Below are 15,355 nucleotides of genomic sequence, written 5' to 3' on the forward strand. Positions count from 1 at the left end.
GCCACACAGCATGTGTTTCACAGGTTTACCAGGAAATATCCCATCCATAGCATGGATAACAAGGATATGACATGCCTGCTGGCCAGGTGTGGGAGAGACTCCCCATACCTGCTCACAGCCATGCATGTAAGGCATGGCTGTAAGTGTGCAGATTAGCAGCATTACACACTACAGACATACATGCCTTACCCAGGGAAAAAAAAAACAATTCCAAGAAACCAAACAAAAAATCAAACAGATTTCCCTGGACAAAGGTTATGCAGAAATTCCAGGATTTATAGGAGAGATCACAGAACCACAGAATGTCAGGGGCTGGAATGGACTTTGAGAGCTCATCCAGTCCAACCCCTCTGCCAGAGCAGGATCACCTAGGCCAGATCACACAGGAACTCATCTAGGCAGGTTTTGAATTATCTCCAGAGAGGGAGACTCCACAACCCCCCTGGGGAGCCTGTTCCAGTGCTCTGTCACCCTCATTCTGCCACTACTCATTAAATGCATCCCACCGGTGTAACATCACCAACACTTCTGCAATAAGTATGGGACTTACAATTCCTATACTACAGCAAATAAACCAGGAAATTTTCCCACAGGAAATCCCAATAAGCACCCAGTCCCTGGCAGGCTGCTTCCAGGAGCTTCCACAGACCTGAGTGACGTAGCTGAACACATTATAAGCAGATTTACTGTCATTTCCATAAAGCCAGCGAGTACACAAGTACTTAACAAAAGAGCAAGGTGACAGCTCTGTGTGTGTTCAGAGCTGACCTTGGCGAGGTGCAGAGCACAGCCAATTTTCTCAAGTGCCACTCAACTTCAAAAAGGGTTGAGAACCACTGATTTAGCAGATCATACATATTTATTTCAGTCCTGCATCCTGCTTCTGCGCGAATTCATTTCGAATCAGGGTTTCAGGAGGGTTAATCAAGTGGCAGGACGGATCACAAGGCAAAGAAGAATTCATGTGAGAAGTGACAACTGCAGGTAATGGGAGCCAAAGGTAACCAAAACCTCTGGGAGGAGTGAGCACCTGAAAGCAATGCTGTGTTCTGGTAACAGAGATGCATAGAAACGTAGAATCACACATCTGTTTTGGCTGGAAAAGACTCAGCACCACCATAGCCATTAAACCATGTCCTGAAGTGCCAAGTCCACATTTCTTGAACACCTCCCTGGACAGCCTGTTCCAACGCCTGGCCACTCTTACAAGAAAGAAGCTTTTCCTAAAATCCAACCCAACCCTCCCCTGGCACAATTTCAGGCCTTTTCTTCTTGTTCTGAGAGAGTCCAACGGAGGGCACTGCCTTATGAGGAAAGGTTGAGAGCCCTGGCACTGCCTAGTCTGGAGAAGAGAAGACTGAGAGGGGATCTGATCAATGTTTATAAATATCTGAGGACTGGGGGTCAGGAAGTAAGGGACAGAGACAGCTTCTGCTCACTGGCACCCCATGATAGGATAAGGGGCAATGGGTGGAAACTACAGCACAGGAAGTTCCACCTCAATATGAGGAAGAACTTCTTGACTGTAAGGCTCACATAGCACTGGAACAGGCTGTCTAGAGAGGTTGTGGAGTCTCCTTCTCTGGATCTTTCAAGCCCTGTCTGGATGTGTTCTGTGTGGCCTGAGCTAGACTGTATGGTCCTGCTCTGGCTGGGGGGGGTGGACTTGGTGATCTGTGGAGGTCCCTTCCAACCCCTAACATCCTGTGGTCCTGTGCTTTTGTAATACAGATGAGGTTATGAGGGAAGATGGAAGAATAGGGAATCCATAGCCCAGTTGTCTCTTACCCCACAGCATTCCAGCAAACACAGAAATAATGCTGCCACCCTGGGCCAGCTGCTAGAGAGAGCAGAGCCTGATCTCAGCAGGCAGCTGAAAGAATGACTGGGTAGGAATGGAGCAAAACTAGAAGTGTGTAGATTCAGATTGGATGTTAGGAAGAAGTTCTTCACCATGGGAGTGGTGAGACACTGGAACAGGTTGCCCAGGTTGGTAGTGGAAACCTCATTCCTGGTGCTTTTTAAGGCCAGGCTGTATGTGGCTCTGAGTAACCTGATCTAGTGTGAGGTGTCCCTATGCATGGCAGGGGAATTGGAGCTAGATGATCCTCGAGGTCCCTTTCAGCCCTGACAATTCTATGATTCTATGTGAAAACCACACTTTTTGATGTGGAAAAAAAAGTGAATTATATAAATCCATGTTGTGTAATGATTCAAAATCCATCAATTTCCCTAGCCATGGAGAGAAAAGGAAAAATTAAAATGCCAAAGGGAAAAAGAAAGATACTGCATTTGCAAAACCACCATGCCTTCCTGAAAAGTAGAAGCTAATTGTCTGAATTACAAACAACTCAACAAGAAAACCTAGAGAAGATATATGTAGAAGCTACAGAACTTGAAGTTAAAATAACTGATAGATGCTTAGGATCATTAAAGTGCCTGATCCAGCAGAGTGTAGGCATTTACCTTGGAATCACAGAATTGTTTTGGTTGGAAAAGTCCTTTAAGATCACAGAGTCCAGCCATTCTCTGACTCTACCAAGGCTGATGCTAAACCATGTCCCTCAGCACCACACCTTTGCCACTCTGAACCACCTCCAGGGATGGGGATTCAATCACCTCCCTGGGGAGCCTGTGCCCGTGGCTGAGAACCCTTCCTTCTTCTAACTAAGAATTTAATGCCATTTCTGCTCAGGAAAAACTCTGATTTCTCCTCCTCACAAAGGAGCCCACATATTGGACTTCTTTTGGGCTTCATTTTCCAAACATGTTTGCAACTGCCTGTTTAATTTCTGTGCAAAATGACAGTGATTGTGTGTGAGGTGTTTAGCTAGCCATTTATGCCTCTGCATATCTCATTTTCATACATAATTGCATGTAAATTATGCATAAGAATTATGCATCTAATTATAGACACATTTTTTCCCCAAACTCACTCTGTCTGTGTTCAATTTTTTCACACAAGCTAATTTTGGTCCAGCTCTGTTACATAATTTCTGACTGAGAGAGAGAGTATCATAAGCAAAAGTTTGACAAAGCTCAAGAAATATCTTCTTGTTCAGCTTCTCAGTCTGTTATTATTCTTTGTTTGCCTTGTCAGGCTATCAGAATCATCACATCCAGGAAATGTCTTCTATGTGCACCACAAAATTTCACTTGGCCATTTCAATCTTTTCAAAAACAATTGACTGCTCTACATAATCACTTAAAGACTAATATTACTTCCACTCATGTTCACTATACAATGGGATTTAATGTCAGTATGTTTATCCTGAGTAAGGGAATCTAGGAGGAGGTACTCTGACTTACAGTTTGGGCTACAATAAAAATAAGGATATCAACAAACTGTAGTAATTTTTCATTTCAGGAACTGGATGAATCCTGGAACAAGTTGCCAAAGGAGGTAGTTGAGGGCCCCATCCCTGGAGATGACAGAATCATGGAACCACAGAAAACATCTGTATGGAAGAGACCTCCAGGCTCACCCAGTCCAACCTTCAGTCCAGCACTGAAGGGTTACCACTAAACTATGTCCCTAAGTATCAGCTCCACCGGCTGCTTAAACACCTCCAGAGACAGTGACTCTACCACGGCCCTGGGCAGACCATTCCAATGTTTGAGAACCCTCTTTGTGAAGAAATAATTCCTTGCATCCAGCCTGAACCTCCTCTGGTGCAGCCTGAAACCATTTTCTTTAGTCCTATTCCTTGACAGCAGGGAGAAGAGGCTGCACCCTACTTGCCCCAATCTCTTTTCAGGTAGTTGTAGAGAGCAATAAGGCCTCCTCTCAGCCTCCCCTTCTCCAATCTGAACAACTCCAGCTCCCTCAGACACTCCTTCTAGACCATGTGCTCCAGGTATTCAAGGTGAAGCTTAACAGGGCTCTGGGCAACCTGATCTAGTTGAGGCTGTCCCTGCTGACTGCAGAAGGGGGTGGACTAGATGACCTTTGGAGGTCCCTTCCAACCCAAACCATTTTATGATTCCTTAAATCAAACAAACTCCCCTTAAATTCTCTGGGTTAGTGGAATGTATGTACCTGGAGTCTCCTTTAGTGACAGAGATCTTTCCATGTCTGTCACTGAATTAATCTGACAAAGTTAGACACATCTCAGTTCTAAAACTAGAGTATATTTCATTTAAAATATCAGAGGAACTGGTAATAAATTCTCAATTCACAATATCTCAGCTTTTCAATTATAAACTCTGCAACTTGCATTATGAATTTCTGCTGCTCCCACTAGTGTGAGAAAGGCTTGAAATTCAGCAAGAGAAACCCTTTTTATGCCTTACAGCTTCAGCCAGCATAAGCTCATGGAAAAGACCCTATCCTCCACCTCTCTTTTTCCTGACCCGAGAAGCAGTGCATGCAAAAATCAGTAACTCAGCACAAATGGTCAGAGCTTGGAATCCACTTTCTTACAACAGTAAAATAAGAGGGAACATTCAGGAGCTGCCAGAGCAGCCCTCATCACAGGATCACAGGATTTTACGGGTTAGAAGGGACCTCTACAGATCATCGAGTCCAAGCCCCTTGCCAGAGCAGGACCATAGAATCTAACGCAGGTCATGCAGGAACACATCCAGACAGGGCTTGAAAGTCTCCACAGGAGACTCTGCAACCTCTCTGGGCAGCCTGTTCCAGTGCTCTGTGAGCCTTACAGTCAAGATGTTCTTCCTCACGTTGAGGTGGAACTTCCTGTGCTGCAGCTTCCATCCATTCACCCTTGTCCTATCAGTTGGCACAACTGAGAAGAGTTTGTCCCCTTCCTCTTGACCCCCATCCCTCAGACATTTATAAACATTGATTAGAACCTCTCTAAGTCCTCTCTTTCCCAGCCCAAACAGCCCCAGGTCCCTTGGCCTCTCCTCACAGGGCACTGCTCCAGCCGCTTAATCATCTTTGCAGCCCTCCCTTGGACTCTTTCCAGTATATCATGGAGATGTAAGGGAAGGAAAGAAAAAGCCAAGAGAGTCCTCACAACACCTCACCTGAAAACAAGGTCTGAGGAGACAGTGGCTCTTCTTCATCTTTGGAAGCACCAGCTGAGGAAGGACAAAAAGGCTGTGCCATGGCAGTCTCTCAGACTGTGAAACTGGACCCCATTTTCTACTTCTGGGTAAGTCTTTTTGGACAACTGTGAATTTACCTCAACTGGCAGCAATCTGTTTTGCCTTCCCAAAGGCTCATCCTCTTATGATGAATCAGTGTGGAGAAACTGATGCTTTTAGTTTTCTGCCTTTAACATTAGTCTCTAAGAAAGCTCACGTATACTAACACATTGAGATGAAATTACTGAGGTGCAAGTCAAAAGGTTTACAGTTCCTCGTGAAAGCTTATTGTTACCCCCTTGTGTGTCTGACAGTCCAATTAGACAACATGCCACAGCCAGTGCACAGGTTAAATTCACAGCAGGACAGAATTAAGTTTGCCTGATCAGCCACAAACCTGCAATTGCCTTATACACACTTAAAGCGAGTAACTTCACACTACACTGAAGGAAGTTAAAACATATACTTAAAGAATTTGCATTTAATTTAGAAACAGGCTACAAAGAAAAACATGCATCTAATAGAAGCACCAAGATATTTGGTCTGGAACTTGCTCAAATGTAAAATAACCTTTGCCATTTTTAATCTCTAGGAGATGAAATTCAGCTCAGAAGACATCACTGAATGCCACTGTAGGGCTACACACTCAAGAGAAATCATTGCATTTGTGCCACTAAGCACAGTTTTGTCCCCTAGGCTTAGGACACTCCACCCAGGAAGACAAAAAAGTTTCATCTGAACCCACAGATTTCTACTATGGGAAGTTACAGGTGACAACACACATGCTCTGAGCAAAATCTCAGCCTTTCACAGCTGAAATAAATAGTGCTCATAGTGCAAGGCTTTGGAGGTAGGAGTGAACTAGAGACAATGGATGCAAGGTGCAACAGGGGAGGTGAGGACATTTTTTTTTTTCACTGAAAGGGTTCTGAAACATTGGAGAGGTCTGCCCAGGGCAGTGGTGCAGTCACCATCCCTGGAGGAGTTTGGGCAGCCTGTAGACCTGGCCCGTAAGGAGATGGTTTAGTGTTGTTTAGTGCTGGGTTAAAGCTTGGACTGGAGAATCTTGTAGGTCTCTTCCAAGCAAATATATTCTGTGATTCTGTGAGTGAAAGGGTTCTCAAAGACTGAAACAGTCACAGTGGCTGAGCAGGTGGTAGAATCCTCATCCCTGGAGGTGTTTCAAAGAGGCAGAGATGTGATGTGGAGGGACATGGTTTAGCCCCAGCCTTGGCAGAGTTAGAGAATGATTGGACTTGACGATCTTAATGATCTTTTCCAATCCAAATGATTCTGTGATTCTGTGAGTACAAGAAGCCCAAAAGTTTTTGCTATACCCAGAAGAGGAAGAACTCGAATATAGTTACCATTATTGCAGTTTAGAAGTGTTCTGCTTTCTGTCTGAAACTATTTTGGATAATCTTAGGTTCTCATGCACCTGAGATTTGTGCTAGACAGAGATGAACACTCTGTATTGGTCTCTGTCTTCGATATAACCTCCCAGAGGCAACAGAGTTTAAACAAAACTGGTGTGTGTGAGCTGTATTGGATACAAAATGCAGTTACAGTATCTAAAACTACACAGGGATGCTTCCACCTTCACAAATCTAAGCAAAGCAACAACTGAGGGAAACATTGTCCACTTGCAGGACACAATTTAGTGCGCTGCCCATGGGTTGCCTGTCAGTTTCCTGTTGTGACATCAGAGTCATAGCAGGAACCCATTTTTGAGTGACTTCCCAGCATTAGACCTTGGTTCAGCTTCTCTGGCAAGGGAAACCTTTACCACAAACCATTGTGCAGTATTCAGAGGAAGTCAATATATAAGGAAGAGCTTCTGAGGTCATGATCATGCTGATTTTTTTTGTTGTTGTTGTTGTTAGGAAGCACCCATCACATTATGGATAAATAGCAGAGAAAGAGACAAATCAAGACTCTGATTGTGACATGAGTTAACTGTTTGCATTTGCAAAGGGCTCACCAGAATGGTTCAAGAAAGACAGACACTTACTAGAGAGTAGACAGAAAAGGGCTACACAGATGATTGTGGGACTGAAATATCTCTATTGTGAGAAAAAAAATGGAAATACTTGGGTCTTTCTTAGTCTCATAAAGAAAAGAATAAGGGGGGGATGTCATAAATACTTAAAAATACTTCAAGGGTGGATGCCAGGAGGATGGCACCAGTCTTTCTTCAGTGATGCCCAGTGACAGGACAAGAATAGTGGGCACACACTTCAACCTAAGAAATTCCATCTAAACATAAGGAGGAACTTTTTAATTTAAAGGTGGTGGAGCAATGGACCAGGCTACCCAGAGAGATGATGAAGTCTCTGTCTCTGGAGACATTCAAAACTAGCCTGAATGTGTACCTGTGTTCAGGAATGTGTTCACCTTCTTTAGGTGAACCTGCCTTGGCAGTGGGGTTGGACCCGATGATTTCCAGAGCTCCCTTCCAACCTCAAACAGTCTAATATTATGTAGAGTGTAAAATAAAACAACACAAGCCCCAAACCCCAACAAAATCCCTTTCCTTTACAGCACTGCAGCGAGGAACTAGGACTCTGTCACTAGAGGTCAGTATGAAAACATCTTACCCTAACACAATGCAGCTCCTGACATTCTATTGTTGATTCCCTCCTCCAGAAACACAAACTTACGGTATAAAGAACTATTAAATCGCTAAAAAAAAAAACCAGAACAAAATCGTTACAATGGATTATTACCTATTTCTGTTTTAAAATGTAGCTCTCAGATACCTGAAATTTGTGTCCCTGTTCTCATATATTCTTGCAAAAGTATCACCTTAATACTGACGCTTCGATATTGATCCACTTAGGTGAATTTAGTTCTGTCTACAGCTTTGAAGGAGAAAAATTATGAGTTTTCCCTATTTTCTAATAAGAAAGATGGTTAGCTAGTGAGACTATCACCTGAGGGTCATAATCATTCCTTCCTAATGATAACAACAACATTTGAAATGTGAGCAAAGAGGATGTTCTTTAAATCTACTCTTCACAACCATACCCATCTTAAAAACAATCACAATGTGTTGTGGACAGTGAAAATTTCCATTTAAGATGGTGAGAGACTCTCACTAAGGGTGGGCATTACCTGCCTGGAATAGATGAGGATGGATTTGGAGTCATTAAATGAGTACATGAATTTCAGTTTAGAGTAGGTGCAATGCCTACTGAAGTCAAGGGAACAACTCACTTCCTCTCAAAGGGCACTGACCATTACTAATGAGTTCCCAACCTGCTTTGCAGAATCACAGAATGCCAGGGAAGGGACCTCAAAAGCTCATCCAGTTCAACCGCCTTGCAGGATCACCTAGACCAGATCACACAGGAACGCATCCAGGCAGGTCTTGAATATCTCCGGAAGAAGAGACTCCACAACCCCCCTGAGCAGCCTGTTCTGTCAGCCTCACAGGGAAAAAAATCCTCCTCATGTTTCCATGGTACTTCCTATGCTTCAGCTTCCACCCATTGCCCCTTTTCCTTGGGCATCATCGAGCAGAGTCTGGCTCTGTCCTCTTGGCTCTTACCCTTTACATCTTTACAAACACGAATGATGTCACCTCTCAAGTCTCCTCTGCTCCAAGCTAGATCTCCAGCTCCCTCAGTCTCTCCACATAAAGAAGATGTCCCACTGGGATGGAAGATGTTCCCTATCCCTAGCCTATTCCCAAATCTTGGAAATTTGAATACATATATTCAGATGCTGAGCCATTGTCTAGATGGATAATGTAAACAGGTCAACTGCTTCCTGGAAAGCATGAAAGAATGATAAAATTAAGTAATATCCAGCTTGCTGACTTGGCACGTTTGGGGATGATACCTTCCCTACCCTAAATCCAGATATAATACTCAGAAATATGTAACATGACGCTAATTTTAAACCCCAGGAGAAACATTCTGCCAGATCATAAGTCTGCCAGGTACCACAATTTCCTGCAGCCCTTAGCAGAGCTGAACAAAAACCATCCCCTTTCCCTCTTCCCCCCAGACCAAACTCTCAGCGCGTGCTATAAATTTTGCACTTAAAATAAACAATTTAAGACAAATATTATTGAGGCTGTTAATTAGTTTTCATGTCCAGTACAAAGCTCTACATTTCAGAGCACATGGTTTTCTTTAGTGGTAACTCCATTAGGGTGCCCAGAATTCAGCCACTGCCAGATTTATGAAGAGGGCTATTGGAAATGGCATTTGTGCTGTAACAATAGTGAAGAAAAGAGCTGGTGGAATTAATGCCTGCCTAACTGGTACGTTGGAGAGCTTACTTCTGTGTGTTGCTTCTAACTAACATCATATTTAGATTTAACAGGATTAGCTTATCCTAAATCCACGGAAAGCGACGATAATTGATGAGGCTTTAAACGGGGGGGGGGGGGAGGGAGCGGAGGCGGGGAGGCGGGGGGAGCAGGCAGAGGCTGAAGTAAAAGGTTTGTTGTGCAGTTGCGGAGAGCAGAATACTTTGTTTTCCTGCCCAATAGATGGCACTGATGTTTCTTAGATCGTGCTTCGTTTTTCCCTTCCTGCATTATGCACATCACTGAAGTGACTCTGCCTGCGTTTCCCGATGCTTGGATGCATCAGAAACAGACTTCATAGACGCTTTCAAATGGCTGCTGCCCAAAAACCAGCATGCAGGTTGCAATACAGCGAAGTTAGTGTTCTAGATTCGAAAATGTGAAGTGGATGCAAACAGCAGCTGAAGAGAATTCTATTCTTCCCAGCAGCAGCTCACAGAAACCAAGGATGGCTTCAGAGCTGTACTACACAATAGCAATCAAATAATTTCTTTATCCTGCATTAGAACAAGTAGATGGGGTTTTAATCTCCAGCATACTTTGCAGGTTTGCTTTCATTTAACTTAATTAGTAATGAAACATTCACAGAATCAGAATTATGTCGGTTGGAAAAGACCTCTAGGATCGTTGAGTCCAACCCTCATCAATAGACAGCAGCATGAAAATTCTGCCTGGACTTTCTGGCAAAATTCTGATGAAAGCATCATCTGGAGGTGTCAGTCTGTAAACTAATGAGGCATGCGACCACTGTACTTGTTTCTCAGTGCTACTGAAGCGTGACACAACATAAGCTCTATCAAAAACTTAAATGCTGCAATATTTTAGGAGCTCTTTATACTATTTTTTTTCCCTTTTAATGTAATCAGGTAGAAATCAGATTGAAAATCCACACTCCCCTGTAAACCTGAAAACTCAAACCATTTGTATGGGGCTCATGTTCTTTTCCGCTCTAGATCTTTGGTTAAAATACTCTGGGGCTCATGGAATTCATTAGTTTGTTTATTTTTGGGGCAAATTGTGGTTGCTTGGGGACGTGTGTGAAACGCCAAGCTGGTCTCTGTCCCGTTCATCTTGAACAGGTGTTCTAATTACAAACCCTCCGCTGTATTTGACACCTTTATTAGCTGTCTCGGTTGAGAAACAAAGGATTGATTGGGTAGAGGTATAGAACTGGCCTTTCATTGCTGTGGGGAAGCACCTAAAGGTCAAGGTTAATATACATTAGTGGGGGGTAGTATTGCCAATTGCCTATGCTGCTCTTGTGTTATTAATCAATGGAAGACTTTAGCCTTATGAGCTTGCTGTTGTGGAAGCCTTAATTGCACAATTTGGTTTAACTTGGATATATATATATATATATATATATATATATATATAAAAATATATCCCTCCCCCACCCCCCATATTATACAAAAAGCAGACAACACTTCTGGACCAAACAGCTCTAGTAAGAACAAAAATTCTCCAGCCAAACCAGCAGTGGCTTTTACTCTTGTTTGCATTCTGTAATACACACTGTACAAACTGAAAGGGCAAGGTCCACGTCCTGCAGCCAATACAATAGATGCAAAAAGACTCATGAAATATGGCAGAGCACCAGGGTACGAGTTCATCAAGATTGAATTTTTGCCTGGCCAGTAAAAAAAGTGAGAACATTTATAGTAAATAGGCTTCCCCTTGCCTTTTACTGTAGCCATTTTGTTCTTGCCACATAAAGTCTACCTGCTACTACTAGCTTTAAGATTTAATATTCTTGGAGGGTTTATAACAAGACTTTAATATATAACCAATAAAAGGGCACTAGTCTCATTAGTCTCATTTGGGAACAGAATATTGTCAAGATAATTACACAGCAAAGTCACATTATTATAAAAGTGTATTAGCATCTTCATATCTTTGTTTTATAAACACACTTATTTTCAGTGGTTTACAAGGCTCACACACACACACATCCCATTCCAAAATGAAATATGATTAGGGTAACTCAATCTGGAATGCATTTCCTCAGAACTACTCTTTTCTTTTGTCTTACTACCTGAATGTAAAATAAATATGGGCCAGATAGTCAGTCAGTGAGCTGGAACTGTACCAATTTGTACCAGCTGAAGGTTCAACTCTATATATTCATTTATAGATCCTAGTCACACTTGGACCCTTCTATGACTTATTAATGGTTTCGATTTAGAAATGAAGCTTTGAAGTAATTATATATAATCATCTGGCATTCAGCCAGTATACATATTTAATAGAAATTATTGCTTCCTGATTTTTACGGAAGACCTGCGATTAGATTATCTGGGGCTTCCATACTGTACTTGGAACTGGAATGCAGTAAGGGAGAAGTCTACATGTAAGCCACCTTTACAATTTCCTGACACTGCCCGGCGAGAAACAAACACGGACTCCATTGTAATGCAGAGGAACAGAGGCAGCTATTTCCCTGCCTGAGGTCTCAGAGAATTGTTCTAGCAGTTGAGCTAAACAATGTCCTGACTATCTCCTTGGCAGAAGAAGCTGAATGAGTTGGCATAGGCTGCTATACCAACTCAAAACTCTCCAGAGATTCCCTTTTCACAATGTGAAACCTCAAAAGGCTCCGCTATGAAAACCAGCTGTAGTGGAGCTGAAAGTTTGACCCCTAGACTCCAGTTCTGTGCTCTTTTTATGTGTCTATTACTCCCACTGACACCAACTGAAGAGTCATGCACATGAGGGGAGCAGAATATCAGACACACACACAAAAACCTACTATGCGAATCTGAGAACAGAGTTTTATTCTCTCGTGTCAAATTATGGCTCCATCTGGTAACATTAAGTGAATACTGGTGACTATTAGAGCAGAATCAATAAATGGAAACCAATAATTTATTTTACTTTTTTTTTTCCCCACTTCAAAGAATCTCTGTGAATGGATTACAACTTCCTCAAGTATATTCCAGGAAACTTTTAAGGAATTTTATTTTATGGTTTGTTAGTTACAGGCGATGTCAGACCGCTCTGTTTCTTTTCCCTGAACAGAACCTGTAATAGAGTTGGGGTAACAGAGCTCCAAAACTGACAGCAGGATTTAGTCAATTGCAGAACTTACAGTGGCTAACCATCCTTTGTTAGTTACTCTGGGTACTGAAGCTACACTTCTTGTCTTTCAGAGAATGCCCTAAGGGCACTGGGAAACAATAAAAAGAGAAAGATGGTGCCAATGTTCAGAACATCCCAGTGTTGCTTCCCTCAAAGAGTGGGTTTAAATCAGCCAAAAACCTGCATGAATCATCACAACTTAAAGGATACATTACTGATTTTGAGGTACACTTTCCTTATCAAAACATGAGCTGTATCTCTGCTTTCATTACACCTCCTTAACACCCCTCCTTCCTCCTTGATAAAGTGTTAGTAGAGACAGCCTAACTCGTGTAACAGAAATGAGAACCAACCTAGCCCAGATGACTCATAAGCACCTCTTGTAACAACGATGGGAATCAACCTAGGCCAGATGACTCAGCCCCAAAAAGTGCCTTACAGTCCAATTCAAACAAAACTGTCTTGCAGGGTAAGGGCAAGGTGAGGCATTCTTTAAAAATCAAAACATTGTCACTTGCGTTCAGAGGAGTGTTATAAATAGTCTAATGACTGCAGACTCACCGTGCATTGCTGGGACTGGCTGCTGTCAAATTAGCTAACGCTGTCACTGCAGCTTCTTTCACCTCTCCATTTTCACTGCTGACCAACTGTACTAGCTGGGGAATCCCTTCAGAAGGAATAATTGTAGAAATTAGTCTTTATTCACTCTGCAAAACTCCAATATGCTCCTCCATAAAAGGCCAAGCACAGATTTTCAGTGCACCCCTTCCCACCTTACCCTGCAGTCCACATGCTCGCTTGCTAGCTGAGTTCTCACACATGGCAGAAATTGCTTGGGAAGCAGCAACTTTAACTCCATCATTATCAGTTTCCAAAAGCTTTATGAGACATTCCTCAGCCTTTTCCTCATGTAAGATTTTTCTGTTTTCAGCTTTGAAGTCAAAAGAACAATGGCATTAATGTGTGCGGGCAGCCCAGAAGGCCAATTGTATCCTGGGCTGCATGCAAAGCAGTGAGAGCAACAGGATGAAGGGAAGGATTCTGGCCCTGCTCTGGTCTCATGAGACCCCACTTGGAGTAATGTGTCCATCTCTGGGTCCACCAGCACAAGAAGGACATGGAACTGTTCAAGTGGGCCCAGAGGAGGCCACAAAGATTTTGAAGGAGCTGGAGAACCTCCCCTATTGGCACAGGCTTCAAGAGTTGGGGGCTATTCAGCGTGGAGAAGAAAAGGCTCCAGGGAGACCTTCGAGCACCGTTCCATTACCTGAAGGGGCTACAGGAGAGCTGGGGGAGGACTTTTTACAAGGACTTGAAGTGATAGGACAAGAAGGGATGGATTGATGCTGGAAGAGAGCAGATGTAAACTGGAGATTAGGAAGAAATTCTTTCCAGTGAGGGTGGTGAAACACTGGAACAGGTTGCCCAGGGAGGTTGTGGATGCCTCCTCTCTGGAGGTGTTCAAGGCCAGGTTGGATGAGCCTTTAAGCAACCTATTCTAGTGGAAGGTGTCCCTGCCCATGGAAAGGGGGCTGAAAGCAGATGATCTTTAAGGTCTCCTCTAACCTAAACCATTCTATGATTAATCTGTATGTGTATCAGTGGAAGAATAAGAACTTGGTTTCATATAGGTGCTTCCAACATAACACTGGCTTTTGATACCATGGAAATGGAAATATTTTGGTAACAGAGGCACCAGCAAGTAAGAAATGTGCACAAAGGACCTGATCCAAACCCTGTTAGATTTCAGTGAACTCTGAATCAAGCCCAAAGGATGACTATTCAATTCAGCTTTAAATAGATATAGCCCAAGAGAAGGCAAAGTTTGTTCTCCCTGAGACATAAAACCACAGAATGCATACAGGCTTGATGAAAACAGTTCTTCCAGTTCAACAGATCACACCTTCTCAGGATCATGCTTAACTTTGATTTATGCTGGACAAAGTCAAAATGCAAAAACCTGAAGAACATACTAGTAAACATACAAGTGAGTTTGCTGGAGCACCAGTTAGCATGCTGGAACAAGCAGAAAAAGGCAAGGGATGTTAAAAGTTGACTTATATTCTGCACAGCTTGTAATTCTTCATTACTAAACACCTTGCAGAGAATTTCAATTGTGTGTTTTAACCTGGTGCCACAGGGATGACTGCTGATCTGCACTGCACTGGTCAGCTATGACTAAGGAAATACATAGATGCTCCCTTCCACTATACAAGTCACAGCATCCAGCAGCTAAAAAAAGAGAAATTACAGACAATGACACAAAAAGCTTCACTCACCCCAAACAGATGAGATCAAAAGTGTGTATCAGAAAGAGCTCTGAGTCAAACTTTCTCAGCCAGAAAGTATTAGCCAGCACAGCTCTATAGTTGTGGGGATCAATAAACATTTAACCAGATGCATTGTTTAAAGTGGATCAATTACATTCTTCCTACGTGGTAGAAATTCAGCAACTCAGAAGTCAGAAGGACTTGGAAATCTCACCAATGCTTAATAATGCTTTGGAGGAGCTTTCTCTTGTTTAGACTTCTGTCTTACAAATAAAGAGTTGTAAGAGGAAAGAAAAATACTGGAAATCTTTAAAACAGAACTGAAGCTGGAGTGAAGAAAAGTAAAACAAACAGAAGCCCACAAGGCCAATGAAAACACAGCTGGATGGAAAACTCAGTCCCAGCAGAAATGACTCTGTACACCCATGATACAGTCTACCACTCTCACCTCTTAAGCTCAGTTTTAAATATCTTTAAAATCACAGCATCACAGGGGTTGAAAGTGATCTTTGGAGATTATCTAACTAACCCCCTTGCTAAAGCAGGCTAGCCTACAGCAGGTTGCACAGGAATGTGTCAGATGAGTTTGGAAAGTCTCCAAAGAAGGAGACTCCACAACCTCTCTGGGCAGTCTGCT

General features: G+C 42.8%; 1 protein-coding gene across 3 annotated transcripts in view; it reads right to left on the reverse strand.

Moving 5' to 3' along the window:
• The window catches only part of ARMC3 (armadillo repeat containing 3), a 69,875-nt gene that overhangs the window by 26,699 nt on the left and 27,821 nt on the right, over positions 1-15,355 (reverse strand). For all 3 annotated transcript variants that reach the window (XM_064162945.1, XM_064162944.1, XM_064162946.1), the window contains exons 9-10: positions 13,227-13,379; positions 13,010-13,115 (exon numbers count right to left, since the gene is read on the reverse strand). In XM_064162945.1, the coding sequence (XP_064019015.1) occupies positions 13,010-13,115; positions 13,227-13,379 (259 nt within the window). The remainder of the gene's footprint in view (positions 1-13,009; positions 13,116-13,226; positions 13,380-15,355) is intronic.

Source organism: Pogoniulus pusillus, chromosome 23 (genome assembly GCF_015220805.1).
Source record: "Pogoniulus pusillus isolate bPogPus1 chromosome 23, bPogPus1.pri, whole genome shotgun sequence".
NCBI classification, from domain to species: domain Eukaryota; kingdom Metazoa; phylum Chordata; class Aves; order Piciformes; family Lybiidae; genus Pogoniulus; species Pogoniulus pusillus.